A 14,011-nucleotide genomic window follows, 5' to 3' on the forward strand; every position below is an offset into this window, starting at 1 on the left:
CTGTGCCTTTGTCTGTAATGCTGTCGGCTTCAGGAGAATTCTGAAGGAGCACTACTTAGCGTCGGGCTAGAGAGTAAACCTCCTCAAATCTATGATGTACTTTAGTTTGAGGATGCCGGTCCAATGGCAACACATGATTAGGGACATCCTTAGGGTCACGGAGCATAGTGGGCCTCTGCGTTACTTGAGGGTCCCTATGCCAGGGCATAGACTCCGAAGATCCGAGTGCATGGAGGTGGAGCAATCGATTCTGGGGCAACTTGAGGAATAGCAAGCCAAAGCTCTTTTTATGATGGGTAGAGTCACTCTTGCGAGGTCAATTCTCAGTTCCATGCTTATTTATCTCCTGTCAAACACTATCTTACCAAAGACTCTAGTGGGGAAGCCCGAGGAGCACTTCAAAGATTCATATGGGGATTGAGCCTTGGAGGTGGGGGTGTGCATCTGGTAGCTTACAACATTGTGTGCCAGCCACTGACAGAGAGTGGTCTAGGGATCTAGTCCCTGGTTGCTAGGCGAAAGGCCCTAATTGCCAAGCATGCGGCTTGTTTCCTTCTTGACCTCGGCAGCTGGTAGAGCAAGATGACGAGTGTGACGTAAAGATCTTGGATGACTGGAGAGGAGATGTTTGTATCTCGAAGCTATTCTTTTCTATGGAAAGAGATTTGTGTACGAATCTCCGATGTTCTCTTTCAGATGAGATGGCTTGTGGGGGATGGCCATTCCATAAATATCTTGTTGAATCCATGGATTGCTGATCTACCATTGAGCTGATGACCAACTTTCATCAGCATGGAGGTTGGGGACTCGATAAGGATTTGTGAGTTGCTCACTCAGGATGGTAGAAGTTGGGATGTGAGGACAGTTGCCTGTTTGTTTGGCCAGCCCTTGGCTGAGCGAGTGCACTCACTGACAATTCTAGCTTGCAGTACACAGGATATCAAAGCCTAGAGATCCTTGTGCTTCTCGAGGGAGGTGACTGTCGACCTCTACTGCCTATATCGGAGGGAGCCTACCAAGTGCTCGAACATCGGATCGGTCTGCAGAATTGGTGTGCACCCGAGGGTGTCTTTTCATCTGGAAAGCTATTTTGGGACAACTTCCGACCAAGTTCCTCTTGAGGGAGAGAGATATGCATCTAGAGCCCACGTGTCTAACTTGTGGACCAGACGATAAGACTTTGGAGCACATGCACTTTTTGTGCCCGAGAGCATCGCAGGTGTGGCATCTGGTAGGGATGCATAGTCTGACCTCCCAGAAAAAAAAAAATTATGATAAAAATAACTGGTGAAATATAATTTGTATTTTGTGTTTTGTTTGCTAATTTTGTATTTCTATCCATTGGATGCACTTTTCCTTTTCTAGTTCAATATTCATCGTGCCTGATTATCCAATTATTTGTATAATCATGAGAATCTATAACAAAACTGAACTAATTAAAAAACTAAACAATTCACAGGAACACTTTCCTGCTATGAAAACTGACTGATAAATGTTCTTACGTTCATACCATGAGATATTCAATTTTTCTTACAAATGATGGGCTGTCCTTCTTTTGGGGGGTTCACTGTCAGATTGTCAGAACACTCTAGCTGCTTGATTACTTACATAAGATATTTAGTTTGATGGCAATGAAATTATGGTTAAAATGTATAAATTTGAACTGCGACCTGAATGTAGCACACTAGCAATCCATCAATATTTCAACTTCATGCAGGATATAAGACTCAGCAACCTTCTCTTTCTCAACTATCCATGCTAAAATGCAGTTTAACAATATTATGGACAATACAACGCCATGAAAGGACTGTAATACTAGGAATACTGATCAGAACAAGTATCAATACTAGAAATGGATCTCACCGATAACAAACAGTATGAGTGGATTATACATCCTATGAAGGTACCTTTAATTGCAACAACAACCATGATGATATTAATAGGTCTCTCTAGTATCTAAGATGATTTTAGAGCCTGTGTAACATGATTTGAGCACCATATTGGGGATGAAGAATTAGTACAGTGTAAGGAGCATGGGCATATGATGATGAAAGCTCAAATGAGAAATGCTGAAGAATTCTGGCCAAAGCCATCTTAGCTTCCATCATGGCAAAATTCTGCCCAATGCAGATTCGAGGACCCCCACCAAATGGAAAGAAGGTCCCTTGGATCTTTGATGCCTTCGAAACTCCTGAGGCAAACCTCTCTGGATTGAATTCAGGGGCATCATCGCCCCAAAATTGTGGATCATGATGTATGAAGAGTAGTGGTAGCAAGAGTTGCACTCCTGGTGGGAAGGTGAAATCTCCCAGTTTCATTTCCTTGTAAGTTTTTCGTAAGAGGAAAATTGCTGGTGGATATAATCTAAGAACTTCATACAAAATCATAGTCACCTGCAAAAGTTGAAAGATTCAGGTGTCGCTATTAGTATGAATTCAAACAACATCATTTACCATTAAGATTTAAAGCATCAACTAGAAACTTTTTGGATGTTATCGACTATTGTTGCTTGTGTGCTCAGATGTGGCAAATCCCCAAGAGTGATTAAAATTTGAAGCTACTAGAAAGCAATCCCACAAAAGAAATGTAGCACCAAGTAATCTACCCAAGGAATCATAAATATATTACTCACAATCCTTAATTGACTCAAGCCATCATAGTCTGGCTTATTTTTCCCATAGACCTGTAGAACCTCTTCTCTTGCACGCGCCTGCCAGCTAGGATGCATGCCTAGGACAACCACCGTCCAGGTCAGCAAAACCGACGTTGTCTCATGCCCAGCAAAATAGAACAACTTGCATTCCTCGATCACATCATCCTTGGTCATCCCAGTATTCTTGGAGCCTCCTTGCTCTTGAGAGTATCTAAGATTTGATTCTATCAGCAACCCTAGCAAGTCATCATTGGTAGCTCCTGACTTTCTCATTGCCCTTTCTCTCTGCTCAATCATTCTACTCAAAAGAGCCCGAATCTCTCTATCAATTTCATACATACGGTTATTCTTCTTGGTGGGCAGAAACCTACATAAAAAGACCAAATTTTGATTTCATATTAGTCTAATTTCTGTCATGACTTGCCACAATAAGATTCAGAGTTGAATTGTAATAGAAATGATTTACACGAACTACAGAAGGCTAGTGTTTAGAAAAAGGAAAACAATCGTATCAAAATATTCTAGTTTGTTTTTGGACCAAAAAAACTTTCTCTCTTTGTCCACTTTTTTTTCTATTGAGAGTGATTTACTATAAACAATGTAAGGTGAAAAAGCACCTGTAACCAGGGATGTATATATTTTGTGCAGCCTGAACGAGAAGCTCCATTTGCTCTCCTTGGAGCTGAAATATCCGTTGTCCTTCTTTAAAGCTGCTACCAAAAGCTACACGGGAAATGACATCGCCGGTAAAATTTTGGAATTCAGGCCAAACATCCAATTCACAATATGCTTGGGAACCAACATGGTTATCCCATCTGTTGATCAGTTCATCACAACAGGTAGCAAAAGTTGGTAACATGTGCTGCAAAAGAACGAAAAGAAGCAGACTACCACTTTAGCAACTTGCAATTCTCGCTACTTTCTGTCATCAATAAGAAGTTTGACATGGTCGAAATTCTAAGTACAATGTTCTATGTTACTCTTCCGTAGAATTTAGGGTTTATGCCCCTAGAAATTATGATCAAAAAACTACCATCAAATTATATTTTTTTTAAAGACAATACCTTCAATTTCTCCAGATGAAAAGCAGGGTTAATAATTCTCCTGTGTTTGGCCCATTTTTCGCCTTCATAATCTGCAACTCCTCTGGCCAGTAACTTCCCCAGGGGATTTATGTTTGGCTTCTCAAAGTGACCAAACTTGTTGGACAGAACTTCCCTTACCAGTTCAGGATCCTTAAGGATCACTCTAGGATAAGGCCCAAACCAAGTGAATGATATTTTACCTATATTAACAAAACCAAGTGCATTATTGGTCATAGTTGTTTGCGATCATCTATGCAAGTAGTGTATGAAAAGCAGAATACATCTTTGGAGCAATAGGAACATCGGAGGATATCATCACTTTCATTTAAACATGGTGAGGAAGAACCAAACAGAAAGACAGCATCAGATAGTGTTGATTCGTCAAAAAAAAAAATGTTACATAAGAAAGCAATCTATAGAGATTATCCAGAATCTGGAAAGAAAGAAATTGATAAATTCAGCAAAAATCCGGAAAGAGTTCGGATAAATCAGTATCAGTTCGTAACACGGATAGATTTCCTAAATTAGTTGTGATTAACTTGTGAACAAATTGTTTATGCAAAAAAAAAAAAAAAAAAAAATATTAAATCATAAAATTCGAGTATAATTCAACAACGATAGAGTAGATCTGGACTGATTCCTTTCCGGATAATAATTCGGAGAATCATCGGAGTAGGAAAAAATTAGGAATAATTCGATGATTTTTTTTTTATTACTCATTTACTCTTCTTACCGTGATCCTCTATGGCTTGGTGGAGGAAAGGTAGGACGCGGGGGCCGATGCAGTGGGAGAGAGGCATGGGCTTGGACCGAGCCGCCTTCCGGAGCCGGACGTTGTCCTTGAGGTCGCCATAGAAGAATCGGTAGCGGGTGCCGCTTAGCCCCTGGGCCCGGAACAAACCTTCTAGCCTTCTCGGCCTCCACCACACCCACTCCAAGGCCCTCACAGCCCATACCAACAAGAATAGCACACCCACCACTGCCCCAACCATCTCCAACGATCCCAAACCCATCTGTAACTTTGCTCCCCTTTCCGCTTCCTAGCGAGTGAGAGAGAAAGATTGGTTGCGTAGAAGAGGAGGACCAATTTTTCCTCCCTTATCAGCGCCGGCAGGTCTCCTTCTCCTCCCTGTAGATATTATTTTAAATTAGTGACGAGGAGGTGTAGGACAAGCAAAGTCAGGCATGTGATGTAGCGTCCTTTGACCTTGCTTCCAGCAATGAACGGAGGAGATGTGTTATAATTACTGGTTTGGATTGACATGCTCTTCAGTTCCGACTTGCATTTTAAAATAAATTATATTTCAATAATGACCATTCATAATTTATGTAATGAACGTAATTGGATGAGGCCATGATTTAAAAAAAAAAAAAAAATCTTGAGGCCCTTTCTGTATCCAGGCGATCGCAACATTTTTCTTGTTGAATTGAAATGCGCCTCTAATGAAGAATGGAGAAATTCTTTGTCCGGCTCCGACTTGTATTTGAAAATAAATTATATTTCAATAATGACCATTCATTATTTACGTAACGAGGCCATGGTTTTTTTTTAAAAAAAATCTTGAGGCCCCTTCTATGTCCAGGTGATCGCAACATTTTTTTCTTGAATTGAAATGCGCCCCTGATGAAGAATGAACTCTGCTGGAAAAGTTTACTATTTTTGAAAAAAAACCTTTTGTATCACTTTATTATTGTAACAAGATGAATAATGAACTCTGAACTTTATATTTGTGCACTGCCGCACATTTCATATTGCTAAACATATGACTATTATTTTTTATCAATATCTATTATTTTAGTTTACTGGATAGTTTTTTTTTTTTTTTTTTATGAAATTGGAGACTAATGGGCACTTTAACCCATAGTCACCAACAATCTTATTGAAAGCAAAATAATTACAGAAGCTAAGTTAAAAAAAGCGGATGTATAGAAAAATAAGATGAAAACAAATGCTGGAACATACAGCAAAGAAACACGATAACAACGAAGGCTCAATCACGCATGGAGATCAGAAGTGAAAATAATAATCAAGTTGTTGCAGAAGGAAGTTTCCCCTGTGATCCAATCCTGACTGAAGAAAGGAGAAGTAGAGGCTCAGTAAGGATGGCTGTAAGAAGAAACATGAAATGCAACTTCAGAAGCGCCAAAACTTCCAAAATAACTCCGACAAGAACCCAAAAAAGCTTTTAAGCTTTTAAGACAGCAGAAATCTGAGGGAAACTTCTGAAAAGTATAAGACAACAGCATATAAAATAATACAGACAAAAGTATCATGGGTTTGAATGGGCAGCAGCAATGTCAGGAACCATGCCAATATCATCACAGCCTTATGAGCAAGAAGTAGAGCCGGATTAGAGAGAAAGGAGAAACCATGAATCAGATATCATCTTGATAAGTAAGGTAACTCATTATTTTCGGCAAGATAAAAAGCAGCTTGAGCCCAGCTTATAACCAAAATAGAAGGAAAAATTAAATAGATCTCCAGCATCCCTTGGCATTATGCCAGAGTTTACGGGATAGTCTTGAAGTCCACTATTATGCATATTATTAAATTAATAAAATGATAAAAACAAGGCACCTGTAAAGAAAAGTTGGTTAGTGTGGAGCTTCATGCCGTCTGGACAGGCATCATCTTTGCTAGATTGCAGCTTCACACGGAGAGGATCTACCTTGAGGGTAACTCTACTACCGTCATTACTTGGATCGAGAAATGTGAAAGGCAGCTCGAAGTTCATCCACTGATCTGAGATGTCTAGACCTCTTTTCGCCAAACTGATGCAGTCAGAATTCGACATGTTTTTCGAGAGGCAAATATTGCAGCAGATTGAGAAGTGGCATATATTGCGGTGCACTCTGTTAACTGGGTTTGGAGATAGAGTGAGGATTGCCTGTTGATCTTGCAGGACTTTATGTATCTTGATCTTTTGGACTGTTCTCGCATCAGGTTGGTGTGACCATCCGTTTATATCAAAAAAAAAACTGACCAGTGAATGGAGAACACGACTACACTACTTCTTTATCTACCGATGGCAAAACAGAAAGACCAGATCCAAATATAGAAAGGCATGCGACCAAGACTGCCTAGGCAGAGCACATGATGAGTTCATTTCCAAGCTAATATGTTTAATCTTCTGCTTTTAAGTTAGACTACTCTTTCTGTATCATATTTACTATTAGTCTAAAAAAAGCCTAAGGTAGGTCCCTCTCAATTACTTCAAAAAAAAAAAAAAAGAAAAAACTCTCATATTGCTATGGACTGACCGGAGATTAAAGCCCCATCATAAACAATACTGGAAGGCCTGCGACTGCTTGGGTAATTGCAATATCTTGGTGCATTTGGGTACAGAAGAACAACAGTGTTTCTGTTTTCCCTTCATCAAGGAAGCCAACCCAATGAAAAGTCTATAGCTGGCTGCGTGCTTCTTCTGCTCTTGGAGGAATCTTTTCCCTTCTAATCTTTCTAATGCCTTCGACTTATTCTACAATCCCACGCAAAGATTGAACGATTTGTAAGTTTCGCAACTCAAGACAGCTATTCCTTGTTTCGGCTCCTTTGGATCTGTTTGGATATTCCTACAGAAATCGGGCCTGTTGTCCCACTATCGTCCAAATTGAGCCCAGATTCTAATCTTTGGGCTGCAGGAGGGAAAAAAAGATACAAAATTTAGACTGAGTGGTATTAAGTTGATATAGGATCAGGCTTAAAGAGATGACATAATCCATGAATCATATAGAATTTTTAGCCCAATTCTACTACAGTATCCAAACAAGCCCTTAGGAGATGATTGTTGTAATCTCTTCATTTCCTTAATGAAGCCAGGTGGAGCAATGCTTTTCCTTTTCTCACCAAAAAGAAAATGCTGCAATTCCCTAACTGAAGATCAAACGAGATAAAAGAAAAGAAAATAAAGTGGCAGTCACCACATGCATTTTCTGCCAGCAATTACCAAGCAGAATGGAATACGATCTACTGCATGGAGCAACGGTCACATAGAGTTTTAGTTAATTGTTATCAATCTAAAATATATACAATGACTTCCAACAACACCAAAGGCCATAGAATGCTGATGACCAGGATCAGTTGTACCATACTTCACCGATGCATGAAGGCATCGAGTATGTAGAGAAGTAACAAGAACTAGATGTGATGTAGATTCCACCTAATGCTAGAGTCTGTGTAAAATGATTTGCGCTCCATGTTGGGGATGCAGGGTTATAACAACGTGAGGAGCATGGGCATAGGTTGGTGAAAGCTCAAATGAGAAATGTTGAAGAATTCTGGCCAGTGCCATCTTTGCTTCGATCATGGCAAAGCTTTGGCCAATGCAGATCCGGGGACCCCAACCAAATGGAAAGAAGGCGCCCTGATTCCTTGATGCCTTCGAGACACCTCCTGCAAACCTCTCTGGATTGAATTCTGCAGCATCTTCACCCCAAAGCTCAGGATCATGGTGCACAAGGAGTACAGGCAGCAAAAGTTGCACTCCTGGTGGGAATATGATCCCCCCGAGCTCTACTTCCCGGTGAGTTTTTCTTATGATCATAGTCCCTGGTGGATATAATCTAAGAACCTCATGCAGGATCATATTCACCTGTCACATATAACTAAAATGTGAATTATTAAACTGATTAGTATAACATGTTGAGGGGATTATGAGGTTGTAACTCACAATCTTTAATCGATTTAGCCCATCGAAGTCAGGATTATTTTCGCCGAAGACTTGGAGAACCTCTTCTCTCGCACGTGCTTGCCAGGTAGAATTCATGCTTAGAACAACCATAGTCCATGTGAGTAGAACAGCAGATGTCTCATGCCCGCCAAAGTAGAACAACCTGCATTCCTCAATCACATCTTCGGTAGTCATCCCAGGGATCTTGGAGCCTCCTTCTTGGGAATACCTTCTGTTTGATTCCAGCAATAAGCCCAGTAGGTCATTATTGGTAGCTTCTCCCATGTCAATGGCCTTCAATCTCTTCTCAATTATGCTTCTCAGAAGCACTCGAACCTCTTGATCAATTTGCTTCATTTGGTTGTTTTTCTTGGTTGGTAGCAACCTGTGTATAAAGTAACATTTTCTGTTCATATAGCTTCTACGTACTGATATAAAAATTATAAATGTGACTAACATAAAATGAAGAAGTTCAGGCACTTAAAATATTTAATCATTACCAAATAAGTGAACCCTTGCTTATTCTTACTGTTTTTTTTTTTTAATTTATTTTAAAGATGATTTCATAACTATGCAAAGGATAGAATTTCTGCACCTATAGCCAGGGATGTAGAGATGTTGAGCAGCTTGTACAAAAAGTTTAGCTTGCTTGGCTTGGAGTTCAAATATGCGTTGCCCTTCTCTGAAGTTGCTACCAAATGCTGTGCTGGAGATGACATTTCCAGTGAAGCTTATAAATTCATGCCAAACATCCAATTCACATGATCCATCAGAATCCACAAGACCATTCCATTTCTTGATCAATTCATCACAACAAGTAGAGAATGCCGGAAGCATGAGCTGCAGACCAAAACAAAGAGAACTGGTTGCCATCAAAAGTACCTTTGATGCAAGTTTTCCTACTTTTCAAATTTATGTAGTAATTTATCATCAACAAGTGTGCTACTACCCAAGTAAAGTAAGACATCTGATATAAAATTAACAGCCATCTTAGGTGATTTTACTCCTAGAGATCGCAAATGTTGAATTACCTTCAATTTCTCTAGATGAAAAGCAGGGTTGACAATCCTCCTGTGCCTGGCCCATTTTTCACCTGAGTAATATGCAAGGCCACTAAACAGTAATTTATGCAGTGGGCTCTGCTTTGGCTTGTCAAGGTGACCAGATTTGTTTGACAGAACTTCCCTTATCATATCTGGATCCATAATGCTCACTCTCGGTTCAGGTCCAGCCCATGTGAATGACATCTTACCTGTGATTATTTAATGATGTAGATTATGAAAGAATTGTAGAACATTTGCTCAAGCATCATTCACAAAATAAAGCAGTCATCCATACAAATCCAGCTTTTGAATTGGAAATGGTGGTGTCTGATTTTCCTTCTCAATTGTTAGACATTTTATTTTCTGATTCCTATTTACTCTAGACTGGTTTGATAAATTCCGGTTTACCAAAAAAAAAAAAAAAAAAAAGAAAGAAAGTAAAGTACTTTTTAAATTCCAATCTCAGCATGCAAGTAAGAAAGCATTCCACTATCACCAAATGTTAATTGCATGTGCATACAAGATATAAACAACAAAATGTCCTTTTTCTTCGAGGTATCACATTTAAATCTGTCGCCAACAAGCAAAAGAATACAAGATTCAGAATCCATAAAATATCTAGGTCAGGATGTCCAGGAGCTCAAGGATGACAAAAGAGATAAGAAAACAGTCGCAATCTGAAAGCAAAATATGTTGATCCAAGTAATACATGTTCTTTCGCATTAATCCCGTGTTATCCTCTTTGCATGATAATAATTCACACCACTTGATATTCAATTTCTTCTCGTCTCGTCAAAAGAAGTAATAGACTTTGGAGGATGCACCACTCTCCTGCTGAGAATGCTTCATCAAGGACTTTGGTAGATATAGTAAAAGAAAATGTAAATTTACTTACAAACAAATGTAATCTAGCTTTAGGTTATTTTCCAACTATGCCAAATCAAAAAGAAAAGGGAGAAACAAGTGATCCTCATACCGAATACTTTTGCATAACTAAACTGATATTAAATAAAAGAATCGATAAGAAAACTAGGCAAGAAAGGTATTCTGTTCTTTACCAATCACAGAAGCATTGGGATCTAGAATTAATTAATAGACAAACATCTAAAATTAGAGTAGATGGAACGCCGCACGGCTTCAGGAAAAGTTGCTTTATGCTTATGTAAACATATACGGTAAAAAGATGCTTCAGGAGGATCCGCCCATAAAAAGAGCACCACCATTGTGACACAAGAGGGCGATACTTTCCATAACCGTTCTTTTTTTCTTTTTTCTTTTTTTTTTCTATGAACGTCCCAATATGTGCATAATATTATATAATATTTTTTGAATACCGCACAGAATTCCGTTCCTACTTTTATACCACAAACACTTATCCCATTCATGACACCAATAATGAAGTTTCTAACTTCTAGCACCATCGTTGGGTGCCGTAGTATTACTCATAACTTAAGCCCAATTTCAAGTCCTGAACATGTGATGTAGGTTCAGACATCACCGCAACCTAGCTCAATCCGAACTTTATTAAAAAAAAAAAAAAAAAAACATTTTGAAAGAATAGCTGGCAACAACCATAGGATGATGGGATAAACCAAGAAACAGGGAAACTCAAGTTTTCAAAGGAGAAACAACTCGTCCATCAAAGAAAAATAAATAAAGACCAACAAGCAATACCCAAGCTCCTCAAGGCTATGAGCCCAATACTGCTTGCTGCTGCTAAGTGTACAAAGAGAGAGAGAGAGAGAGAGAGAGAGAGTTACTACCGTATTGTTTCATGGTCTGGTGGAGGTGGGAAAGGACGCGAGGGATGATTTGATGAGAGAGGGGGATGGGTCTGGAGCGGGCCTGTTTGCTGAGTCGGGCGTTGTCTTTGAGGTCCCCGTGGAAGAGCCGGTAGCGGGTGCCCCTCAGCCCCTGCGCCCGGAGCGCGCGCTCCAGCCGCCGCGGTCTCCACCACACCCACTCCACCACCTTTGCAGCCCAGGCCAGCACTATCACACCCATCACTCCCCAAACCACCGTCCATAACATCTCAGCCGCGAAGCCCATGACTCTCTCTCTCTCCTCTTCTTGATTGGTAGGGTGCCTGGCATTGATAAGGGAAGGAAGGATGTTGACGACATTTCTTTTCATTTTTTTAAGGTCGGCAGGGGCGCAGCAAAAAGAATATAAAACCAAGCAAGGTATGGGTTATCGGCCGTTTTATGTAAAACAAATACGGCTGCTTGCAGAGGACCAGACAGCATGGTTAATCGTGCAAGCAGCAAACGCTAAAGTAAAGTTCAAAGAAGGCTTCGAGGTTGAATTTCCCGACTTTCCTTGTTGCCATGTTAAAACTAGGCGTGCAATCGGGTCGGACCGTGTTGAATAATTACGAGCTCGGGCTTGACTCAAACTAAAATTTTTGAATTTAAAACTCACATTCATGAAAAAAAAAACGGAAAGGACTCAAATATTAATTGATCGGTACTTAAACTTGACTTTGAGTTCAAATTCAAATCTTAATCTAATTATATATATATATATATATATATATATATATATATATATATATATATATATATATATATATATATATATATATATATATATATTAAATAAATTTGTGATCTTGCAAGCCGTATATTCGGATTAAGTTGATTTTTGATCCGAGACGAGTTCAAATATCTCACGGACAGCTTAAACTCATTTGCACTTCTATTTTAAAATATCCTATATATATATATATATATATATATATATATATATATATATATATATATATATATATATATATATATATATATATATATATTATACTCATTTCCACAAGCAAAGAATTGGATATACAGCCTAGTTAATAACTGATTCTATAGCATGATCGAATAAGATCCACATTTATGGGGTGCTACTTCTAAATTTTATTCTTATCTGTATCCTCTGTTGAAGAATCTAAAAGATAGCATTATCTAGTTTAAAAACAAAAACTAGATGACGCTCCCGCTGCCCAGCAACACCAAAAGATCCATCACTCCTGCCTCAAAAAGATCCGTGATCAACATGCTTTAAACAGATTTGTTTGGCGCAAAAATGAATCCCAATGATAAATGGATTAATCTAATATAACCAATTTATTAAATAAATTAAATTGAGATTTGAAGCTTGACCGCTTAATCCATTGGACCATTAGTTGAATCAGATCATAATATGATCTATTTAATTATTGTAATATGTTTAAATTATTTTGATCTATTTAAAAATTAGAACTAAGTTATAATCCGATCTACTTGACCCATTTAAGATATACTGGATCCATTTAAAGTTTGCTCAATTCATTTAAAATCTGCTTTAACTTGTTTGATACGATTAATTTAATATGATTTATTTATTAAATAAATTATGTAATTTGGATTAGATTGTTTGTGTAATAAAAAGATTAGATTTAGATTTAAATATTTAATCTATTTAATAAGGGATTGGATTCAAAAAATTTTGATCTATTTTAATAAACTACATCCAATCCAAACCGTCCCAATTTCCACCCTCACTTGCTGGTCAAAGGCAATATGCATTTATCCAGCTACCCGCATTCCCAGCAAGTTTGGTTTACCCTGCGGGGGTTGTGACACCGTGATTGATGGTGGGCTTGGTTGAGTCAAATCTAAGTTCTCTTTTCTAGTTTTCCCAACAATATATGAAGATTGGATTAATGTGCTGTCTCATCAGCCACTACGTCGCCGAAATCTTTGAAATTTGAGGATAAAGTGGTGCTTTTTTACATTTACTTCCTTCCGATAAAGTACTTTGTCTTTGATTTTACTTGTCATTATATATTTATTTTTCAATCTATATTTAAAATAAAATACATTAAATTTTATTATGATATTTTTTTATCATATTTTATTATAAAAAATATTTAAAGAATTACACTACCATCATCCACCGTTCTCTTCTTTCTCTTATATTTTATAATTTTTTTCTAAAAAATAATATTTTATTATTTTTGATTCTCTATAATTTTCTTCTCGCCATCCATCTGTCCGTCATTGCTCATCACCGCCACCCTCCTCCGCCCACATCTCCTTTACTCAAGTCATTCATCAGGCTTCAGACAATTGGAATTGAAATTGAAGGATGAGACGGTCAGATATGGAGAAAGAGATGATTAAGATAGGGAAGAGAGGTAGCTACAGCAGTACAATTGATACAATGGGGGAGAGAAAGAGCTTGATCGGAGACGGTTTAAGCGGCGATGGTAGTTAGAGGTGAAGAAGAAAAGAAGAGGATTAGATCGGACTTAATTGCATCAATCGACAAAAGAAAAGTGGAGTGTGGGAGGGGGTTTGATCGTTGGTCGAAGATTAAGAATGAGACCATGGGGGACAAGCGATCGCAGTGGTTGGAGGAGAAAAATAAGGAGCAGAGATGGACAGAGCTTAATCATCAGTAGAAGATCAAGAAGGAGATGGTTGAGGCAGCAAGGGAGGGGTGGGGTTTAATTGGTGGCGGTCGAAGCGGTAAGGGGAGAGGAGACTGTGGAAGGCAAAGGAGAAAAAGGAATCGAAAAAGAAAAGAAAGAGA

At 38.6% G+C, this 14,011-nt stretch overlaps 2 protein-coding genes across 2 annotated transcripts; both read right to left on the reverse strand.

Moving 5' to 3' along the window:
• Nucleotides 1-1,721: 1,721 nt before the first annotated feature.
• On the reverse strand, nucleotides 1,722-4,857 carry LOC105049523 (cytochrome P450 CYP72A616-like). Its single transcript, XM_073252684.1, has 5 exons — nucleotides 4,472-4,857; nucleotides 3,718-3,938; nucleotides 3,271-3,515; nucleotides 2,633-3,020; nucleotides 1,722-2,393 (listed from the first exon to the last, which is right to left on the reverse strand). Exons 1-5 carry the CDS (start codon nucleotides 4,749-4,751, stop codon nucleotides 1,968-1,970), a joined length of 1,560 nt encoding a protein of 519 aa, XP_073108785.1. The 5' UTR covers nucleotides 4,752-4,857; the 3' UTR covers nucleotides 1,722-1,967.
• Nucleotides 4,858-7,629: 2,772 nt separating this feature from the next.
• On the reverse strand, nucleotides 7,630-11,603 carry LOC105049033 (cytochrome P450 CYP72A616). The gene is made up of 5 exons (XM_010928569.4): nucleotides 11,215-11,603; nucleotides 9,440-9,660; nucleotides 9,004-9,248; nucleotides 8,409-8,793; nucleotides 7,630-8,330 (listed from the first exon to the last, which is right to left on the reverse strand). Exons 1-5 carry the CDS (start codon nucleotides 11,582-11,584, stop codon nucleotides 7,905-7,907), a joined length of 1,647 nt encoding a protein of 548 aa, XP_010926871.2. The 5' UTR covers nucleotides 11,585-11,603; the 3' UTR covers nucleotides 7,630-7,904.
• Nucleotides 11,604-14,011: the final 2,408 nt, after the last annotated feature.

This window comes from Elaeis guineensis, chromosome 2 (assembly GCF_000442705.2).
Source record: "Elaeis guineensis isolate ETL-2024a chromosome 2, EG11, whole genome shotgun sequence".
NCBI classification, from domain to species: domain Eukaryota; kingdom Viridiplantae; phylum Streptophyta; class Magnoliopsida; order Arecales; family Arecaceae; genus Elaeis; species Elaeis guineensis.